Below are 23,188 nucleotides of genomic sequence, written 5' to 3'. Positions count from 1 at the left end.
CTTAGTATAATGTCCCTAAGGTCCATCCATGTTGTCACAAATAGCATGACTTCCTTCTTGTTAACACTGAATGATATGTCATTACACACACACACACACACACACACACACACACACACACACACACACTTTTTCTTTGCCTATTCATCCATTGACAGACACTTAGGCTGTTTCCATTTCTTGGCTATTGTGATTGAATCCCACCTATCCTTTGACCTGCTGACTCCTGCACAGCTTTCAGGCCTCAGCTTAGGAACCACCTCCTCTAAGAAGCCTTCCCTGATGCCAGGGCAGGGACTGAGATGAGGTGAGCAAGGTACTCGCCTTGGGTATAAACTTTGAGGGAGTAAGGAATGCCAAAAATCCCAGTCAATTAAGATAAATAATATTTCAATACAATATTTTTTTAAAAACCAAGATCATGCAAAATATCCATGATAACAAATATTATTAACATTTTAAACACCAACAGGCCCTGATGGCCAGGAGTAGGGTCAGACAGATGAGGTGAGTCGTGTAAGTGCTGTTTGAACCTGGTCTTTATTAAGTTTTGTTAGGTTTCTTTTTTTTTTTTTTTTCCATGTTGGATTTGATTTATATGCATTAATTTTGATTTTCTAAAAGATATTGCACTCAGATATTATTTGTCTTGGTTGCTGAGTTTTTGGGCCCCCCTAAAAGTTTGTAACCAAGGTTAGTGCTCATTCCCCAGACCCTATTTGGAGCCCCACCTTCCAAGCTTGAGGTAGGTGATCCTTCCAGCACATCCACAGCACGAATCACCCTGCATCATAAATATCTGTTCCTTTGTCTGTATCATGACTAGATTGTTCAGCCTTTGAGAGCAGAGCCCATATCCAGATCTCAAGTCTCTAGCACAGGTACTGTCACACAGCAGGTGCTCATTATATGTTTCTGGTAATATCGATGAGAAATTGGTTGGGTGTGGGCCTTGTCTACACAGTGGGGAGGACTGCACAGATTTCTTTTTTTCCTCTAAGGACACTGGTTCTCATGAGTTAATCACACCCTCAGACTAGCTGCTGTGGGCAGGGACATAGGAAGGTGTACCCCACATTTATATCTTCTATAGCATGGCAGGGTCTCACTAGGAAACATTACATGTCTTGGGCAGTAGGATCCAGCTCTGTCTTCAAATGCTGGGTAACTGTCATCAGGTCTCAGAATGCCTGCAGTGAGTCCTTGCCAGGGTTTCGAATCCCAGAGAGAACGTGTGTGGGGACACCTGGAAGAAGGGCCTTGCTGCTTGCTTCTCCAGATTGATTTATCTCAAGGGCCACTTCTTCCATTCCTTTAGACACCCTGGAGCTCTGGGACCTAGAGCAAAGGGACCACCTTCTCAGGAAGGCCTCAGTGTATACCCTCCCCCAGCCCTGGCATGAGGAAAGCCAGCTTCGAAGGAGGGTTCAGTTGTGCTTTCAGCAGGTGCGTGTGTAGAGAGGGTAAGGCCAAGGGGACGTGTAAGATGAGAGGTGGGTGAGCTGGTCTATACCTGAGTCTTTAGACCTGTCAGGTGGCATGTTCATTCAGACCCCGCTCCTTCCCCTACACCCAAGGACCTTAGATGTTTGACTGAGATCACACACACAATGCCAGCCATAGCGTGCCTGCTTCTGCCAGCTCTTAGTGGTAGGCTGGAGGCCCTGGTTTGGGGTTAACATGAATGCGACAGCCAAGTACCCATTCATATCTGGCAGTGCATGGGGCTAGCCTGATCAGCCCACAGAAGCCCAGCAGTTGTGATAAGAAAGCTTTCACAGAATCATTTCTGTCAGGTCACACGTGACGACTTCAGGGACTCTAGCTCCTGACAGCCCATAATGGTGTCTACAGAAAAGCCAGGGTCCCTTTGGCCTGACAAGCCCGGGAAGGTGTCCAAATAACATCCCATTACTTCAGCCCCCTCTCTCTCGAATCATGGGACTCTTACAGACCTCACCTCACCATCTGTCACTTCATTCATTACTCCCTGTCTTTCCCGCAGGGCGCCTTCCTCCCTGGGAACAGAGTCCCTCCTGCTCCCCTCTCCTCCTCCCTCCCCTCTTACCTCTTCCACCCTCATCTCTCCAAGCACCAAACACAGGGCTAGTGGAAGCAGGGGTGGCTCTGGAGGAAACTCCAGGGACTTGACCAGGACAGACTCCTTTCCTGAAGTATCTGGGTCCTGACTGACTCTCCCATGAGACAGCCAGCTCATCATGCCCCCTGAGTCCAGGCCCGAGAGCTATCTCAGGGAACCCAGTCTGTGTCTCACTCAACACTGTCAAATCAAAAGAACTTAAAAGCATAGCTAATGAGTCATTTGTTCCATTTTACCTGCTACCATCTCAAATTATATATATATGCACATTAATGAAATTGCTTTCATATTAGAAAGCAGCAAATATTGGTTCTCACTTACTCTCTGGTTTGGAGAAAGGCAGGCAGCAAAGTGTCAGCTGCCTTCTCGTCTCGTGCTTCTTTTGCTGCTTGGGAATGGATGGCATTTAAGATCTATCAAGTGACGGTAATTTGAATGCATAGTCAAGTTCAGTAAGGAAGTCTCCAAACTTTGGGAGTTATTAACTGGTAGGATAGGTATCCCACAAAGAATATAGACCCACCTTCCCAGAATGAAAATATCCTAGGACACTTTGTAAGGATACAAGTCTCAGGCATTTGATATCTAGAATTATATCTAGAATGATATCTAGAATGATATCTGTTTCCTTGGCTGCTACGTTTAAACGGGACATGCAGGATTTCTCATTAAAGATCCTACCTGTGTCACTCTGATCACTGACTCATGGCAGGGGAGCTGCAGGGCGTATCATATGGACCTCCAGCTCCACGAGAGGAGTGAAATCACCTTTCGTCTCTGTTTTCTCACCTTCCTGTCTTTCAGAGATCGAGCAGGGCAGCTGCGGTGATCCTGGTGTACCTGCCTATGGCCAGAGGGAAGGCTCCCGCTTTCACCACGGTGACACTCTCAAGTTTGAGTGCCAGCCTGCCTTTGAGCTGGTGGGGCAGAAGGCAATCACGTGCCAAAAGAATAACCAGTGGTCGGCTAAGAAGCCAGGCTGTGTGTGTAAGTGAGCGGGGAGGAGGCCAGTTTGGGGGTCTCCACTGAGAGCAGAGGCCCTTTTCCTCTCTAATCCCGGGGCCCCGACCCTGGGAACCTTGCAGGTCGTAACAGCAGCTTCACTCTGGTTGGTTTCTCCTATTCTTCACAACATGACTGGTTGGGTCCTCATTTCCAGCAGTAATGTAGACCATAGCACTGGGAATGATTGTTCTTGACACTTGGGGACCTTCTTCAATGCTGTCTTAACCCCTCTGGCGATGCTGGAGAGCAAGACAGAGGCCACTGGGGCTTGTTCCGCCAGACTCAGACCCAGACTTGCCCTCCTCGCCCTTGTTGCTGCCAGTGACATCAGGTAGTCAAGCCAGAGTGTAAAGGACTGGCAGGTGTGTAAGAGTGTAGACGCTGTACCAGCCTCGGGGTATTGTGGGAAATCATGGCTTTGCCAGAATATAAGACGTTTCCTCAAATTGCTGCCTCTTAGATTGGATTTAGGGAGGGATGGGGATCGAGCTATCTTTGGATTATTGATCTTTTGGCGAAAGGGTTGGAATCGAGTGCTCTGTTCTATAAAGATAATAAGGAGACTCTTCTCTCTTCTTCTTAGTTGGTATGACCATTCTTTCGGCGCAAATAGTACTTAAGTCCAGGGTCCCAGTAGGTTTGGGAAGTGTGAGGGGGCTGTGTGTAGCTAAAGGTGGAGCAGGCTTGTTCTCCGCTGAGAAATCAAAGGTTCCAGCTTCTCTGGGCTGTCAGCTCTTCTCCCAACCCTCGCCGTCTGACTTTCTCCATCTCTTCCAGTCTGCTTCACTCAGGGAAGGGCAGACAGCCTGACCCTCTGTTCCTCTCTCCCACTTCGGCGGGCTTCTCAGGGCCTCTGAGTGCTGACGCTAGAGAATGTGGCCCCTCGGGGCTGAGGGAGGGAATAACAACACCACTGACTGAGAGTTTGGTGTGTGAGTTGGTGAGTCGGGTCATACCATGGTGCTTATATTTTTCCAACAATAACAAAAAAAAAAATCACTTCGTTTGGTTTGACAAAGCATTTTTGAAGACTTGTGAATTTATGTAAAAATTCTTGCCGAGGTTTAAAGATCAAATTGCTCTTAGATACACATTAAACAGATCACCCTTATTGAAAATAACAAAATTGCATGAAATCTGCCCATCTCTGTGACCTGACGTGGCTAGAATTTAGACAGTGTTAGCCTTATAGCACATTTGGCACTGAGGGGACCTGGAGGGCCGGAGAGATTAGCAGGGAGCAGTTCGGGGCACACAGGAACAAAGGGTCTGACAGTCACAGAGATCAAGCCCAGGTAAGAGTGGGTGGATGGGGTGGAGCTTCACGAGGCAGGTTGAAGGCAGGGCCTCAAAAGGTAAAGATACTGGCTGTGAGAGTCCCGGGTACCACAGGGGCTGCATCTCTGAAATCTGTCTGTATAAATCAAGGCAGGGAGAACTGGAAAGTGTCAGGCCTCTGGGGTGGAAAGCTGGCAGGAAGGAAGTGAGTAGCAGAACCAGCCAGTTACTTGGGAGCAGGATAAAGTTCTCTGTCCCACAAGCAGAATGCTACCTGGAGTGCTGTCACTCAAGTCCTCCCAGGGTTTACTTGACTCTTTGGCTCTTAAGAGTAGTTTTAGGAGATCTTTCTAGAACTTCGAGAAGGATAGAGGACCCTGAAGTGCTGCCCAGCAGTTCCTTGGTTTTCAAGAGCATGGCTGGCAGCTTCCAGTGACTGGGCACTGCTTACAAACGTCTGAGAAGAAGACAGAGCTGTCCTGACAAGGGTCAAGTGATGCTTGCTGTGGTTTAAAATAAGGAAGAGGAGCCAGAGGCTTGTTGGTGAGCACTGTGAAGCAGGCGTTCTAGGAGGCCGGCATGGCGTTTCTTCTTCCGGATGATTCTGGAGTATCGGGGGATGGCGTCCCCAAGGCAGTCCCATCACTCAGGTTTTTCTAGTCATTTGGATGTAACAGAGCACAGCTTGAGTCTCAAGGATGCTGACTTCAGTGGAGGAGGCCAGAGAGCGCCAGCTGGCCCCATGCCTTCGCACCACATAGCAAGGTCGCATTTGTATTTCATGAAGGTGAGGGAGCGCCATCTGTCAGCTCTCTACTGAGTACCCAGCCCCTAAGCTGATGCTTCCATAGGTTCTAGGCTTTGCCCTCAGGGAGCTCACTATCTAACTGGTGGCCAAAGGATGGTGATAAGACAGTCTCTGTGCACCAAGATAACTTTGGATTCAAAATCTAGAGCCTCGTTTCTTTGTCCTAGCTCTGCTTCATGACCGTGGCCAGGACTTCTCTGTGGATTTCGATTTACTAGTCTATCTCAGAGGGTAGCACTCCATTCTGGCTCCAAAAATTCCAAGCCTCTATGGTCTTATTTACAGAAAAAGATAACCGTGACATGACCCATTCTCACATTTTCCACAATAAAAGCTTGGAAACCACTTCCTAAAGTGGGTCATTTACACAGCAGGTCATACTTTGATTGAGGGATAATGTTAAACTTTGACGTTCTGCTCCTGACCCCAGATCAAATATATCATACTGTGTGATCAGTAGAAAAGGGACAACATCTGTAAGCCCTCTATAAAAATATAAAATAGTACAGTCAGTCTCTATGTTTTATCAAGCAGTCATGAATGTAAATACAAAAGCACCTCTAGCAAAAGTCAGCTTATGTGTCCTAAGTTTTACCACACAAGAGTAACAATAAATATTAACTTAATACTTAGCAAACAATACTGTTCTTTCCTTCTGAGAATTATGAAGGGGACTGGGGAAATATTTGATGGCTCAAATTTCGAAAAAGTGCAAAGCAGTGCATTGTTCTTCTCTTGAAACATTTTCTTCAAAAACAGTTCCTTACAAGGGAATTGCCCCGCCGTGACTACACAAGTACACTCTTTCCTTCATGTTTCAAAACATTTTCTGTAGCCAGCAGAGCCTTCAGAATAATTTTGTTGGCTTTTGAGCTGCCCTCACAGTAGTAGAAGCTCAATAGATGGTCTTTTTTCATCTAGGTTTTAAAGAAGGTGGTGTTTCTAACAGTGAAAAGCATATTGGAAGAAAAGGTGGAGCCAGCTTCTTTCCCCTCTCTCTCTTTTCCTCCTTGGCTAGTTCACATCTCCAGGGATCACTGCTCAAAATCAGTTAGTTAGAAGTAGTACCACTTTCCATCCATTCAACGATTCTTACTGAGTGTCTGCCTTGTGCCTGAGCACCATGCATTAGATTCACAACTACTGAGTCTCTGCCTAGGAAATGTGCTCAGCTTGATGTCCTGGGGAGAAATCTCTGGCCAGGCTGCACATATTCTTCACCTTCCCAGAAGCTCTAACCTTTCACCCCCTTACTTAGAATAGAGAGCCTTTCCAGCACAACCATGTCCAGTGATCCCTCCACAAAAAGCGATACCATAAGGAATACAAATAACTCTGACGGTGGTTTGCGCAACACTTGCTGCTTTGTTGACAGGCTAGCAGAGTGCTTCACACGTCTAAGGAAGCCAGGAAACCAATTATCAGTCCATTAGCAGCCACTTTCAAAAGAAGTTTCAAAACAGCCTTCACCAGAGATATGCAAAGACTTCACAAATGCAAGCTTGCCTTCCCCATTTTGCAAACCACCATGAGAAGGTGTGAATCCTAATTGCTCGGTTTCTAATGTATATGGCATATGTGTGAAATGTGAAGGCAAGGCCTCCTGGGATGTATACAGCACAAGTTACAAATCAGCAGCCGAATCTTAAGAGACCAAGAGAGGGAGAAGTGGGTGCTCAAAGAAAATGTTGCAGAGGATTCAGAGTTTGAACCAAGCCTTGAAGAGTTGGGAGGTAAAAGAGAATGTTCTGCATAAGGATGCTGTAGGAAATGGTCCTCTCCTAGTTCCTTCCTGGCTCTTCCTCCCTGAGTTCTTCCCCATCCCCTCCTCCTGGACACACAGACACCCATAGCTGAGCAAAATAGTGGATTGGGTCACAAGGTCACCAGAATTCTCAACCTCTGCACTACTGAGATTTTGAACCAGATAACCCTTTTTGTGGGGGGCAGTCTTATGTATGACAAGATATTTTAGCAGCATCCCTGTCCTGTACACAACTAGAAGACAGTAACACCACCCCTTGCCAGTTGTGACAACCAAAAATGTCTCCAGACATTGCCAAATAACCCCTGAGGGGGTAAAAAACCACCCAAGATTGAGAACCACTCGTCTGGGATGATTGAGTCTTGTCAAATTCTAAATATGAATAAATCTGGGTATTTGCATGTTAAGTAGGACTACACTAAACTAGAGGGCATATAGAATTAAGGCAGTGAGAAAGCATGGGGTAAGGGAAGATGCTGATATTTATTAAATGTTTTATGTCACTGGGAAGATATGACTGTTCCCTACAACTTTATGGAATATTTATCCTCTCATTTTACAGATGAAAACAAAAGTCAAGGAGATAAAGTAACAAGCTCACTGGTTATAGAACCATTAAGTGATGGGCTAGAATTTGAACTCTTAATTGGCAGAGCAGGCTCCTACTCCAAATCCTGCGCCAGGTTTCCGGAATCGAAGGGGTCATTTGCAGCAGGGTGGACAAAGAAGTCTTAGGACAAAAATGCTAGGCCAGAGTATGGGAGCTAACTGTTGTCTGAGTTACTCCCATGAAGTAACAGAGATTGACAAGAGTTCAATTCATGAGGGCTGGATGCATAACCTTTGTCGGAACTATGCTAGTATTGTATACCGATAAGCAATATACCAGTGTTGAAGCCTTGTCCTAATCTTTACTTTTCTCATTCCTCTATCCATTTACCCATCCATCTTTGTTTTATTGAGCACCTACTATGTACAAAGTCAACTGCCTAAGAGGGTATGACTGTTCCTGGACAAATTCTAAACTGGGGAGCTTCTGGGGGTGATCCTGCTCAAGATGACAGGGGGATTTCTTGTTGCCATGCCCTATATAATGTGTATAACTCTATTTCTAGAAGTATCTGGAGCTCAATACCCAACACAAGCTTTTAGTACATTCTGTTATTAAAAAGTTGAAGTAAATTTAAAGGGTAAAATCAAATATTCTTAATTTCACTTCCTTAAACCAAAGCCAATTTCAGCTATTTTTTTTATTCTTACCCACTTATACACATATTTCTTGTGGTTTTAATCAAAGTGAACATACCATCTCATATTCTGTGTGTCTTAAAATTCACATGATGCTTCATATCTTGCCATATTGCTACATGTCTTTTACAATTATCATTCTTAATATCTACGGAATATTCTGTCTAGTGGATGGGCCATGACTTCATCAACCAATCACGTTCAATTACGTTCTACAAGGCTGTAATGACCATCCTCGTGGATGTGGCTGTTTTTTTTCCTCCTCTTAAATTATTTCCTTAGGATAAATTTCCAGGAATGAGTCATTGAGCCAGGGTATGAACGTTTTTTATAACTCTTGATGTATATATTCTTATATTGCTCCCCCAAAATGTTGTGCCAGTTCATAATGCCAGTAACAAAAGCTCTAAGGTTAAGAATAAGATTCATATAATACGTGTCCTTCTCATCCAGAAACATGGCATATTTCTCCTTTATGTTCATCTACTTTCTAAACATAGCGACTGTGCCTTTTTTCATGGAGGTCACATATATCACTTGTAACCTTATCAGCATAGCCAAACCTCCAGTAGTTGTGTGGCCTTTTAAAAATTGCTGGTTTAATAGGTATAAGTTGCATATATCCCTATAGCACAGCCTCGTCAACTTCTGCAAAGTGCCAAATGTTGTGATAAGTGCTACAAATCCCAAGATGAATTGGGCAGAGTCCTTGACCTCAGAGAGCTCATTCTAACATGAAGATAGACATAATTATGTAAATTAAAGTGTGCTCTTGTGATTCAAAATTTAGTTTTTCAACTAGAAAGTATTAGTGATGCAGATGCATTTAGGCTCGCTCCCATGAAGACTCATTCTTTCATTTAGCACTGATTCATTGAGTGTTTGCGAGGCAACAGCCCCTCTTCTCATCCACCGTAGATACACGTCATCAGTGCTAAATGCTTGGGCCTGAAAGGTGGGAGAACAGAGTCGGGGCCCTGGTAAAAAAGGAAACATCCAAGTGGCAGTACCGGGGTCTGAGAGAAACCATATGTTTTGTGCCTGTGCAAAAGAGGGTGTTCGTTGTATGTGCTGATGCACACATACATACGCATATGCACACCTGTGCACACACACGTGCACTACCAGTATAGGTACTTGGTTTGCAGTGGTTCCCAAAGGGGTTGGCTGCTGCCACATGTATGTTGAGTACAGGAAGGGAGGAGGAAGTAGGGTCTGGAGAGAGACTGCTGGGTAGCTATGGGCCAGAGGCATGTCCCTGTGGGAGCAAGATGTATGAAAGGGGTGTCAGGATTTCTATTACAGGATCCTGGACAGAGACTCCAAGGCTGGCCCTTCACCAACTGGTCTGAGTCTGGCCCTGTCCAGCAAGGACACGGGCCCTTTGCTGTTTCCTGTCCCTTTGTAGCAACTGTCTGTACCAGCACGTGGCTATGAGAGCATCGTGTTGGCATTTTCCTTTCCAGTTTGAAGGCACTCTTTTTATATTGTGGATAGAAACTCTTTATGGTACTAGATATGCATGTTTTCTCAATCTCTTGTTTTGCTTTCTTTCTTTTTTAGTTTTGCTATTTTGCATTGTACAGTTGTTTTACATTTTTACGTAGACAAATCTCTCAATATTTTTGACTTCTTTTCAAAGCCGACAAAGTTATTCTGCCACAGATCTGAGAAACAGTTTGTTCTATTTTTGGTTATTTCTCGGTAATTTGATTTTTTAAAAATATAATTTGTTAATCCATCTGGAGTTTATTTAGATGAATGTATAATATTGTGCAAACTATTATGCAGTTTTCCAACACAATTTATTAAGTAATTCATTTCCCTTTTGATTTGAGGGAAATGAATTGTTTTATCACATACCGAATCCTCAAATGTAGTTAAGTCTATTTCTTGAGTCACCACTTTGTTCTGCTGCTCTATTTCCATCTTAGCACCGGTATTGAATAATTTTAATTGTTGTTTTATAATATGTTCTAATATCTGGCAGAGCTGGAAACTACTCCTTCTTCCCTTAATTATTTTCTCTTTCAGAGTAGTCATTGTTATTCTCATCTGTTTGTTGTTCAAGATTAATTTTAGAAGCATTTTGTCAGAGTGAAAAAAAAAAAAACCCTATTGGGGTTTTGTATGTGTGCTCCTATTAAACTATAAATTAACTTGAGGGAAATAGGCGTTTTATAATACACAGCTTTCCCATCCAGAAACATGGTGTGTCACTCTTTTTGTTCATCTACTTCCATTTTTCTAAATATAACAGCTTTATGGCTTCCTTCATATAGGTCACATACATCACTTGCTACCTTTATTTTTAAATAGGCAGGTACATCACTTGCTACCTTTATTTTTAAATAGGCAGATACAGCCTCAACACCCTGTGCACGGGTGAAGCATGCCCTGTGTTCTCTGCTCTCTGTGGCCGAGCCCTGGCACTCCCTGTAAACATACAATCCCAGATTTTCCAAGACAAGTGCAATTTCGAGCAACCTTTCCTTTGGCCCAGAAAATATGATCACAATAGCTAGAGGCCTTGGAAATTGCCTTTTTCAAATATTTGGAGCCAGAATTGGGATCAGCCGAGGTTTGAAAGTGTCAGCCTCACTTTAGTAAATACAATTCCTAGGATCTGCTTGAGATCAGGGCCGGGGGGCTGCAGGGCTGTGTGAGCTTCCTCTGCTGATGTGATGTTCTCCTTATTTCTCTAGGCTTCTTTAAAGGTCCCATTAACCCACAGGTGACCCCAGGAGAGAAGCAGGGAACCTGGGCATTGCTTTGGTCCAAATTTGTATTTCAGGCCAATTCTTGGAAATTGAAAACCAGCATGGATAGATCCAGGACCCCCTTCCTCTCTTACCTGGTCCTCGAGAACCTGGACACTGAAGACCTGTGGTCTTACCGTGCTAGTGATGTGCAGAGGTGGGGAGTGGGAAGGGCACCTGCTCTGTAGAAAGACCATCACCTCCCCACCCCTAGTAATCCACAGGGGCCATTTCCTTGAGCAGAAAGTGCATGGTGGTGGCTGGAGGTGGGGAGGGTATCATTCTGCTTCTGCACTGAGGGAGTGAGCACTGCGGTCATGGCTGGGAAGCATGCTAGGACCACAAGGGCAGCATGGGAAGGGTAAGCAATTCTGATGCAGCAGGTCTGGGACGAGGCCCAGGAATTATAGTTCTGAACGTTTCCTAGGTGATCTAGATGCTAGGCCACATTTGTAAACCACGAATATGGAAAACCTACTGTGTGCTTGTTGCTTGTAGGGGAGTTTGGGGTCATACCTGAGAGGCTTGGTCCCCTGACAAGATGGCAGTCCCTTGAGGCATGAGGCTGTGACACATGTGGTGATATGTTATTTTTATGTAGCTGAGGCTGAGGCTGCCATAACTCGGTCGTTATGATGGTGGTAGCCTCCCGGGGTCCAAGGAATGTTGACCTCCGTGATGATATCCCAGCGAGGACTGGGGTGCAAGGTCTTAGACTCTGACATTATAACTTGATGTTGCAGTCGCCTGCCTCTGACGTCATTTGAATGCAGCAAAGCATAGAGAGGAGAAGCTGCTGTGCACAGAGCACTGTGCTTAGCACCGGGAGAGTAACAGGCATGATTCCAACATGGCTCTTCCCCTCCAAGAGCTCATAATCTGGTGAATGTGACAAGCACATACTTTTATTACAAAGTAGTCTTTGAATTATTACAGTAATAGACGTGGCCACAAAGTGCTACCAGCAAGTAAGGAAGAAAAATTTATTCCAACTGGAAGGTTCTCAGATTTCTTGGAGGATCGTAGCACAGGCAGAATTTCAGCCCAGATCGACCCAGGAATCTGTCCAGAACTAAACTGCGAACATGGCTTAGCACAGGACCCTGTCCAAAAAACCATGTTCCTTCAACTAAGAGTTCTGGGCCAAGGCATCTTGAGACTACAGCTTCTTGGGTAAAATGGGAGCTGGAAAAACTGACCAAGCTTTAGGAGTCTAATCCTGGGCTGGGACCTCTGCTGGTGAGGGATTGGGCTATATCTGCCATTCTCACTTCAGCTTTCACCGTTGGGATCAGTTCTTTTCTCTCCGTAAAATTTTCATTTATGTGTACACCAAGTGTGCTCCCCTGGCCTCGACACAGGCCATGCCTTCTCCATTGTGCTCTGCCATGTCCGACTCAGAAAGCTATCAAGGGGACACAGAGTTTCACTAACCAGGATCTGTTTTCATAGCTGCTGGCTCAGGAGCTGGAGCCTGCGGCTCCCCCATTCTGCGAGCCTCTGGGCAAATTTGTCATTTCACTGGGTCAGAGTACAGCCCCATCAGTGCTGGATGCTGTGGGTTCCTTGGGCTCTGTGGCTCCTGGGGAAGGCACTCCTCACCTTTTCTAGCGCTTGGCTTCCTAGCAGAGTCTTGGCCTACACCTCTTGATATTTGTTTTCCCTCCAGTATAAAGGGAGGAGACACCCAGGAACAGGGCTGCTGCCTAGGCTATCTAATTAGCTTCCATCTTGCTGTGGGAAGAGGTGAGTCTCCCCTATGGTCTTGAAGGTAGCTCTCTCAGGCTAACTATAAACTCCCCCCGGCTCCCTGTGGATTCCCCTGGAAGGAAATCCAAACACACTTCCTATGACTGTAGTAAGCGGCCACTAAGTGCTGTTTTCCAGCCTTCTGTGGCTGGCGGTCTCAGGTATGACTGGGCTTAGGGTGACCGGGTGTGTGGCTGGCTCCAGACTCCCTGAGGGAAGACGCTCTGCTGAAACAGCCTTAGAGAAGATGATGGAGCTTTCTGGCATCTGAGCCTATCAGGGGCTCAGGTGAGGGGACAGACCCTGAGGGCCTCAAAGACACAGTGGCTGTCGGGGATTGAGTGTACACCTTTCTTGAAGTCCCCTGGGCTAATGGGGAGGCTTGGGCTCCTGGGTTATAGCATGCCAACATACTTTACTCCACAGCTAATACCTGTGTCTGGCTGACTAGGGTAATAAGGACAGCTAAAGCTAACCCCAGCAGGGGGCACAGAGGCTGACTGAAATCTACCCCTGTGGCCGGGAGAAAACCCTGCGACTATCACTTGGGGGTCCTGGGGGTTGGGCACAGACAGCTGTGCGACTTCACAGCAGTGAGAAGCATTTTCGAGTATCTTCGCTTGGCACATAGAGTGGATCATCAAGCCAACCATTATTCACCCCACGTGGCACGGCTCATCAGAATCCCAGACAAAACTCAAGAGCTCAAGGTACCCCCTTGCAGCTAATAGGCATGTCTCCTTTCATAAGCTGGTCTTCCCACAGAAGGTAGCACCAAATCATAGTTAGCAACCAAGCAGTCAGTCATCCCTGCGAATGAGGAATTGTGTCAGAATCTTCCAGATTTAGAGTTACCCACTTGTTCATTGAGGAGAGGGACGATGGAGCAGAGAGCAGCCTTTTAGTCTAGAGTCTTGCTTGGTTGAGGACTAGGCTATGCCGGGGGTGAGAGATGGGAGGACAACACTCTTGCTGCCTCAGTAGGAGATACATGGAGAAAAAGTATGTGTGGAGACACGGCGGCAGCAGAACTGGGAAATGCCTCTTTCGAATTTAACAAAAATTGGGTTCACACCTCCCATGTGCCCAAGCTTGGTGCTGCACTCGAGGCCTTCAGATGCTTCATCACAATGAATCTTTACAACAAAGATGTGACTTAGACATTGTTAGTCTAATTTTTATGCATGTAGGAACAAACTCAGTGAGGTACTGCACCCTTCCCCCTCCAAACATGGTATAGCTAGTAAGTGAAAAATGATAGGCAAACCCTTGATTTTTCAGGATTCGCATTTGTTCCAACGTTAGGATTGGTTTGGTTGTGTATATTTTCCAAAGAATTTATGATCCATTCTCAAGGCAAAAGCTTAGCCCCAGGAGTATGGACTCAGTTTCTTCCCAGGAGGGCAGAGCAGGGACTCTCTTCATGCTTTGTTCCATAAGGTACCAGACCTGCCCTGGAAGCCGGTGACAGGAGGTCCTCAGCCAGCAGCTGAGCAGTCCTTAAGAGCCCAGTTCAGAGCCTGACCTTGGCCAGGACTTCTAAGCTGGTCTAGAGGCCCAAAGGCTGGAGTATGCACTAGGAATGTTTTGGGTGGACATTATCCCAGAGGTGTGGCAAAACCAATCATAGCTGTAGGATAATTCTAGGCAATGGTAGTTTCCAGAGGTTGGACAGAAGATGGCATTGTGCTGATAAGCAGTCAGTTTATACCAAGAATCTATCCAGCTCCAAGGAGGTACTGGGAACAGGATCTACTCATAGGATTCAAGAACCCAGCAATTGTCAAACCCCAACCAGTGAGCTTTGGATTAAGATTCCAGTTCCAGAAGGGGATTGGATTGTGAATGAGGAGCTTGAGGCAGAAGCTACTCCCTCAGGGTAAAGAATACTTTCATGGAAGGGGAATAAAAGGACCATGAGTGGGGGTGACCATAAATCACTATTAGCTTAGGACAACCCCAGCTTACATATGTTGTCCTAAGGTAATTATTAGCAGTACCATCTTTCATTCTCAAAAGTGTCCCAATTTGGGCAGTATATTGAGTGGTCTTCCTAACCATGACCCGACAGATGTTATGTGCCAAGAAAGGAATTGGTCCTCAGCAGAGTGCTTTGGGATGCTGAGGGTAATCTCTGAGCAAAGGGTCTATGAGGTGCTGTGACTGACAGCTTCCTACCTCTCCCCTCATCCCATGCCACTCTCCCCTCGCTTTCTCGGCGCAGACACTGGCCCCCTTTCAGATCCTCAGATACTCTAATCTCTTTCCTACCTCAATGCCTTTGTACTTTCAGTTCACCAAGTTGGAAGGTTGCTCAGGAGGCTGGATCCTTCTCATGGCCCCTAAAACTGTCATCTCTCCAGAGAGACCTTCTCTAACCACCTTGTCCAAAAGAACGATCCTTTACTTTCTGATTTCTTCATATCCCCTTTCATAAGCAGGAAGTCTTATTTTTGCTCTGGCATCAACAATCCAAAAATCTCAATGGATTGTAACAACAAATATTCATTGCTTGCTCTCATCCTGTAAGGGCTGTAGGTTGGTTGTAGCTCTGCAGGGCTCTGGTGGACACTACATAGCCTCTTGTTCTGGGACCAGCGTGAAGAGTTATAGCCAAGGGTAGCTTAGGCATTGTCTAAGTCTGGGCAGAATAGCACAACCTGGGTAGCTTATCAACAACAGAAATTTATCACTCACAGTTTTAGAGTCAGGAAGTCTGAAATCAGGGTGCCAGCATGGTCAGGTGAGGGCTCTCTTCCAGTCTGCAGACTTTTCCCTGTATCTTCTCATGGCAGAAGGGGTCTAGGGTTCTCACTTTCGTAAGGCACTGTCTAATTCCGAGGGCTCCACCCTCATGACTCAAGGACCTCACCTACCACCTTTGGGGATTAGGATTTTTACATGGATTTGGGGATGGATAGAAACATATACACCATAGCAAGCACTGAGTGGGATGGGGGCCCACTCATCCCACTAATGGGGCCCAAGCCTCCCCATTAGCCCAGGGGACTTCAAGAAAGGTGTACACTCAATCCCCGACAGCCACTGTGTCTTTGAGGCCCTCAGATGCCAGTCTGGTATACAGACTCTATAACTGTGGCTAGGAAGGATAAATGGAGGGCAGGAAGGACCCACACTGCTCAACAAAAATGATATTTAACAGAGTTTTCTGGATGGACAGGAGGAAAGAACATTCTAGAAAGGGAAAATAGCCTGGCCAGGACATGGGTTACCCTTGCACATGTGTAGAGCTGTAAGTAGTTTAATGTGGCTGGTATGTCAGGGGCTGTAGGGGGCAGAAAAATAAAAATAAAAGAGATTGTCAAGGGCCTTAGGTCTTTGAGGGTCTTTTGTGTCCTTTTGAGAGGTTTAGGCTTTATCCTCTGTACAATAAGGAGTCTTTAAAGAATTCCGAGCAAGGATGTAATATCATGAAAATTTGTGATTCGTGAAATTCACTCTGAAGGCAATATGGAGAGTGGATTCAAAAGGAGTGAGATTTAAAGCCAAGAAACCAGGTAGATTATTGCAGTAGGAAAAGGTCCTCAATTTAATAGAGGCGTGATGAGGATGTGACAAGTCCAAGAGATATTGAGGAGATAGAATCAACAGAAGTTAGTTACTGATTGGATATGGGAGTGAGGGAGAAGGAGCTGACATATTTTGCTTAGGCAGCTGGGTATTGTCATTCATGGAGAGAAGGAATGAAGGAGGCTTAAGAAAATAGATAAAATGTTCAATTCTGGACATGCATTAGAGGTGCCAGTGGGATCGCCAGTGGATGTACATCAGACCATTTCATACCAAGTCTGGAATGTGCAGAGAAACTGACGGCTAGTATTTCTTTGGGAGGCAATGGCATAAAGGGGAGCAGTTGGAGAGTGAGAGGAAGCCTAAGGAGAAGCCTGTAACTTGGCGATGGCAGGGCTGAATCATTCATGGATGCCAGGAAACGTTCCAGATCCTAGAATCTAAGAGAATCAGGTTTGGGGAAGACCACCAGGAGTTCAGTTTTGGATATATTTAGTTTAATTGCTGTGATAAAATCCAAACTTTTTATCGTCATCAAGACTTTTGCCATCCTCTCCGATTCTTCTCTTGCTCCTAGCTCCATGGTTCACCTTGCCTCTGCCTTCATCTGTCCCTCACATACACCAAGTCCATTCCTACCTCAGAGCCTTTGCACTTGCAATTCCCTCCACCTGGAGTGGTCTTCCCTTAGGGCGGCTGACTCTTTGTCATCAGGCTGCTTTCTCAGACAGGCCATCTCTGACCCCCTTATTGAAAGTGAGCCACCCCCACTCCATTCACTCTTTTTCCTTTTGCCCTGTCTTACGTTCTTTGTCACCTATTAGAATGTAAACTTCATGAGGACCGAGGACTTGCTTATCGGTCTCGTTGGCTGCCAGCTCCGTACCTAGAGCAGTGACTGGCACATAGCAGGTGCTCCATTAATGCTTGCGCTGGGTTGAGACGTTTGAAAGACCATTGGATATACAGGTCTGGAGCTCAAAAGAGAGGTCTGTCTTGAAAATATATGTATAGGAGTCACGTGTGGGGTGGGGCGCTCTAGAGAGAACATGTAATATGAGAATTTACCCTGAAATAGATCCTTTCGGGGTCATCTTCTTACATTGTAAAAGTCGGGTGGAAAGCTTTTAAATCACTGTGAATGGGGCAGCTAGAAAGACAGAATTCTGGAACACAGAGCAAAAGTGTTTCAGGAATGAGAAACGGATCAGCTCTGTTGAATGCCCTGCTAATCTTGCTCAGGACACCAGCGCCCAAGTAGGGTCTGCCTAGGTGCTGGGGATTGGATTGGACCCCCCACTTCCCAAAAAGAGGGAATGCAAAAGTTGAGCACAATCCATGGCTTTTGGATTGGATTCCATCAGCTATGGAATCCAATAAGAGGACATGATGTATGCTTAGGAAATACGTAGCCAGTATTGCTCATTTATCTCTGATGCTCCTTTTGGAATGTATATAAGTTTCTAGAAGGCATCCTCAGTATTCTCAAAGAGAACCGAGTCTTACCTTAATCTTTATAAGGATGAGCCCTGCTGGGTGACCAGTTTCACCCCTCATGCATGTGACTTTGAGAACCTCACACAGTTTCCTCGAGCCCAATGAAGTTAGATGATAACTTTCACCAGCTCCACTGCCAGAGACGATGTTAAAATAACTCAGATGAAAATTACCATACACTGAGCTTCTGAGCGGAAAGAGGCAAAAGAAATTCAAGGGTGGTTTTGCAGAGCCTCTGCTTCCAGCTCAGCTATAACATTAATCAGCAGAGCTGCCTCAGTTTACTGATCCAGAGACACACAATGAAGCAAGAACGATCTGATTAGACCTCTCCTGCTTGGGTGAGCACTGCTAAAGAAAATCATCCATCCAGGCAAATTGGCGCAGCTACAAATTCATGGTCACCAATCTCAATCAAGCCTGCAACAAGACCTAGCAATCCATCTGTGTTTCTCAAGCATTCTCCACTCTCCAATCCATGAACCACCCCCTCTCCTCACCTTGCACTGGCGAATGACTTTGTCTTCCACCACGCAGGCAACATCTTCAACTTTTAAATACCAGACACCAAGCCTGCACATCACCCCCGTCCCCATCCTCCCTTTCACCTTCCCACCTTTTCTAACAGAGATGCTCACTCCTCTCTCGCATCAAAAACCAATCCCCTTATAGATTGTACATCCCATTTAGGTTTTAGTTCAGGGACCTTCAAGCACCTTTAAACTGACAGTAAGGAATGCAGCACAGTACACACTCACATGCACACTCGCACATAATTGACATGCAGGATTCACAAACAGTACTTACCTTTACTTCCTGTAATATACTCGGATGTTGTTCATTCTCTTCCTTTTTTTTTTAGCATCCATCTCATGACCCACCACATTGCTTTCATGACCAGTCACTAATGGGCTGCAACCCACGGTTTCAAAAATTTTGCTATAGACCCTCCTTCACCTCGCTCCCTCTCAGAACTTTACGCCTAATGTGATTCATCCTCCTCCTTCCGTCTCTTCAGTCTCTTCCCTTCTGCCAGGTCCTTTCTATCCACATTTAAATTTTATTCTCGGGTCTCTCTTATCTTAAAAGTAGAGATCTTCCTAACAGCCCACATCTCCTTGCCTGTTATCTTATATCCTTCTTTCACAGCTAGACTTCTTTGACAGGATGTCCACCCTCGTCGTGTCCATTCCTCGCCTCCCGGTTCCTTGTCACCACGATCCATTCTGACCTCGGTGTCCACCACACCTGGGAACTGCTCTTACCGAGGTCACCGATGAGCCTCTTGTTGCTGAAACCCACTGGGTTGTTTTCTGCCTTCGTCATGCCCAGATGCTCAGCTGTATTTCAGAACAGACAGCCCTTTCTTCTTGTGGAAACCACTCCTGTTTTTTCCTCCTATCTTTCGGCTGTCTTGTCTCCACATGCTCTGCCAGCTTCTCTCCAAGTTTCCACATGTTGTTTTCTGTTTTTGCCAACTTGATAGCTCTGCTGTTTGAAGTTTTTGTTTTCTAATAGTACTGTACATTTTCTCATACCTATATTGACCAACGTAATTCTTTTGTTAGTCACCTCTTAATTTCCTTGGCCTATATTTTATGAGTGTGTATCTTTGTACTGAACAGTAGATTGTGATATGTTAAACATAGTAAATATTTAACTGTAATAACTTGCGAATACTTTCTCTCCATTTGTTCCTTACTATTTAGCTTTTATTTATGGTGATTTTTGAAATCCAAACGTTTTTCATGTCTATAATTAAAAATCTCATTTCTCTTATGATTTCTAACTTTGATATAATGCTAAGGAAGTCCTTTCCTCACCTCTGAGAGTATATGAACATTTTTTCTTCTAGTACTTCTGTGGTATGTTAAGTGAGGTGTTGGTTCTAAACAACCGCCTAGCCATTTGTCCAAGCATCCTTTATTAATCAACCAACCTTTCCCTTACTAATTTGAAAAGCCCCCTTCATCACAGGCTAAATTTTTAGATGCCCATATCTGTTTCTGAATTTTATTTTTTGGTTCCATTGAACTCTCATTTGAAGCTAATATAATACAGATTTATTATTACAGCTTTAGAATATGTTTAATATCTGAGTTGGCAAGCCTTCCTTCCACTGGGAGAAAGTAGGTGTCATGGTTGAGAGCTTGGGCTCTGGAACCAGCTTGACTGGGTTCATATCCCAGTCCCATGACTTACATGCTGCGTGACTGTGGGCAGGTTACTTGAACCTGGACTCAGCTTCTGCATCTGTATCTGCCTGAGAGGGTTGCTGTGAGGGTTCATGAATTAAGACATATGATGCTCCTGCAATGCCAACTAGCACCTCATGTGTTATTATTCTTCATCTCTAGAGCTTGACTGTTTTCACCTGTTTATTCCAACAGATGGATCTTATCATTGTTTTAAGTTCCAGGGGAAAAAAATGGTGTGGGTCTTGCCTGGAATTATGTTAAATTTATATAATGATTTGAGGATAATTGTCATATTAACAACCTGAACTAATCAACCTACCCAGGAAAATAGTTTGTGTCTCATATTTTAAATTTTCTTTTCTGCTTATCAATAAAGTGTTGTTTTCATTACATAGGTCATGTTTATTGCTTTAGGGCTGAATTTGACTCACTAGTACTATACATATAAGATTTTTTTTTATACAATGGGTGTATTGGTGTGCGACTGGGTGGATGTGAATATGTGTATCATACATACTATTTTATGGGAGTATTTGTATCAAAATTAATTTAAATGGTATCGCTATTATAGTTTGTTTAAAATTTTAAAGCTCTGGCCATGACACCAGAGTATTTTCTAAGTATTTTCTAATTTCCTCAGGTTTTTTCCTTTACACAATTTTGGTAATTTAAAGTTATTGGGAGATTCTCCATTTTTGTCAAGATTTCAAATTTATTAGTATATTATACATACTATTCTTTCATAATTGGCTTATCTCCTTAATTATATTATCCTAGTTCTGTTTCCAAATCTCTCTTTTTTATTTCTTCAGTGGACCAAGGGAAATTAATCTTTTATTGGTCTCTTCAATTATTTTTTTCTTTAATTTTACTAAGTTTATTCTCCCTCTTCTTAATCTTGTTTAGTTATTCTCTTTGTAACTTTTCGAGTTTAAACACTCATATCACTTATTTCATTTCTTTATTATTTAATAATGAATATGGCTATGAATTTGCTCTTAAATATGGCTTTGGCCTACTATCATTATCATTATTATAAGCAGTCTATATTGACAGCTTTTATTTCCTCTTTGAACTAAAGAACTTTTTTAGGAAAAGGATTTATGAATTTTCAAGTGATGAGGATTTTTCTTCATTCTTTTCTTACTGATTTCTAGTTTATTTCACTGTGAACAGAAAATGTGTCCCAAGAGTTTTTGCTTTGTGGAGGAGTTTATGGAGGTTTCCTTGCAGCCTAATATTAAGTTCATTTCTGAAATATTTTATGGGCACTTGTAAACAAAGTGATGTTCCTTGTTTGAAATTACAAAGTATCATATAACACATACACACTCGTCGTATTTTACAGATCCTCTTTATTTACTTGTGACTTCAGATGAGTATATTTTTTTCCAATTCTTATATTTTTTTAAAAATAGTTCATTTTGTCTGTTTCAGTGCTTTGGGGCATAAAGTATCTTTGTTTCGGAATGCGAGTATCATCCATTTTTTAAATATCATCTTCGGATTTTGTTTTGCTTTGTCAGGCCCCTGATAATTGAATTATCATTTTGAAAGCAGTGAAGCCAGCAGTGACAATACCAGAAGAAAAGATAATAAAAGAGGGTTTTTCAACAAGCTCCTTTTATTTTCTATTCAAGATTATATTAAATAATAATCTGATGTTATGCACAATAATTATGCATCCATTTACTAATGAGTTTTCTACCCGTGTTATTTTTCAAAAGTCTGCACTGTGTGAGAGCCCTCTGATTTAAAGGTTTATCCAAGGTCAAGATCCATTTCCACAACCTAGTTAACCACTCCCAAAAGGGGAAGACCACTCATCTCTCTCTTTTAACCTAGATGATTGATGATTGATAGTGATGAAATCCAATCACAATATTTTTTGTTTTCCTCATTTGTGACACTGAGAAGCAAACTCTGTTCTCTAACAGAAACATTTCAGTGTAACATGCAAACATAATTTTCCAAAGCAAGAAAAATTGGACCTTTGTAGAACAGTGTACACTCCCTTTCCTGCCCTGGTTGCAACAAGTCTCACTTATCTCCGGATGGAAGACCCAGCTTTGAGAACCACATTCTTTTTCTCTCAGTATCAGTTTATCAGCTCCCTCTTTTTCTAAGTGCAAGAAAAAACGTTTCTTGGTAACTATCTAGAGGACTCTTGGCCTGAAAATAGGATCCTCTGAGAGTTTGGTGTGATATTATAACATGCAAGGGTTTGATATTAATATTAAAGCCCCTCCTTTTGTAGTTTGCACTTGCCTCCACTAGTAGCTCTCAAGCCCTGGCTGCACATTATGATTACCTGGGGAGCTTTTAGAACCTGTAGTGGCCTGGGAATTGGTGCAGTTTAACACTCTGCTAATGTAAGGTCTGAGTCACTTTGTTTAAGCTTTGTGTCTTATCCCAAAATGAGGGTTATGTTTTACGAGGATAGATGAACCTGTATACATTTATTGTTATAAATGGTTTATTGTCTCTTTTTTAACATCTTATTTTACACTTCCTCTCTTTATGCTTCCTTTTTGTTTCCTTTGACTTCCTTTTTCTTTTTTTTTTTTTTTCTCTCCCTTTGGATAAATTGACTGCTATGCTTTTCCCCTTTGGTAATTTTGAAGATAAGCTACTTTATAGTCTATTACTAATTACACTCACCATCTTTAAAAACATACTTTAACCTATATTTCTCAAAGTAACCACAGAAACTATATAACAGAATTTCTTGCAAGATGAGGACATTAACATACTTCCTTGCTCCCACTTTATTCTTTATATCAGTATAATCTGCAATATTTTACCCTGGGGTTTGGGCAGGAGTGATATCTTACATCTTCTCTTCCAAAGAATAATTGTTACATTTGCATTCTGTTTTATAACTATATTTATAGGAATTATTTAAATTCTTTACTATATGGTTGATTTGCTTGTTGCTAATGTTTTTTAAAATTTTTTATTAACCATAACTTTCCCATATTTGAGTTATTCATTTTAATTCATCTCTTAGTTCTGTAGAAAACATCTTCAAGTGGTTTTTTATGAGTGTTATGTGAATAATATATTTTTGAAGTTGGGAGCGATTGTCTTTGTTGTTTAACAAATTGGCTGGGTCATACTCTTTTCTATTCTAAATTATATAGGGATCGATCTGTACTGTGTCTAAGAGAAATGCGTTGAGGATCATGGCACAATATTTTTCCCTAGTTTCTAGAAATGATACAGGTGTCTACTTATTTTTGAAGACTT

General features: G+C 43.5%; 1 protein-coding gene across 1 annotated transcript in view; it reads left to right on the top strand.

Moving 5' to 3' along the window:
• The window catches only part of CSMD2 (CUB and Sushi multiple domains 2), a gene marked incomplete at its 5' end in the record, with an annotated part of 295,495 nt that overhangs the window by 62,290 nt on the left and 210,017 nt on the right, over positions 1-23,188 (top strand). Inside the window, one exon of the mRNA XM_023529432.1 lies at positions 2,906-3,088. Within this exon, the coding sequence (XP_023385200.1) occupies positions 2,906-3,088 (183 nt within the window). The remainder of the gene's footprint in view (positions 1-2,905; positions 3,089-23,188) is intronic.

Source organism: Pteropus vampyrus, unplaced genomic scaffold (assembly GCF_000151845.1).
Source record: "Pteropus vampyrus isolate Shadow unplaced genomic scaffold, Pvam_2.0 Scaffold36, whole genome shotgun sequence".
Classification (NCBI taxonomy): Eukaryota; Metazoa; Chordata; class Mammalia; order Chiroptera; family Pteropodidae; genus Pteropus; species Pteropus vampyrus.
This window is presented reverse-complemented; position numbering and strand designations above follow the sequence as displayed.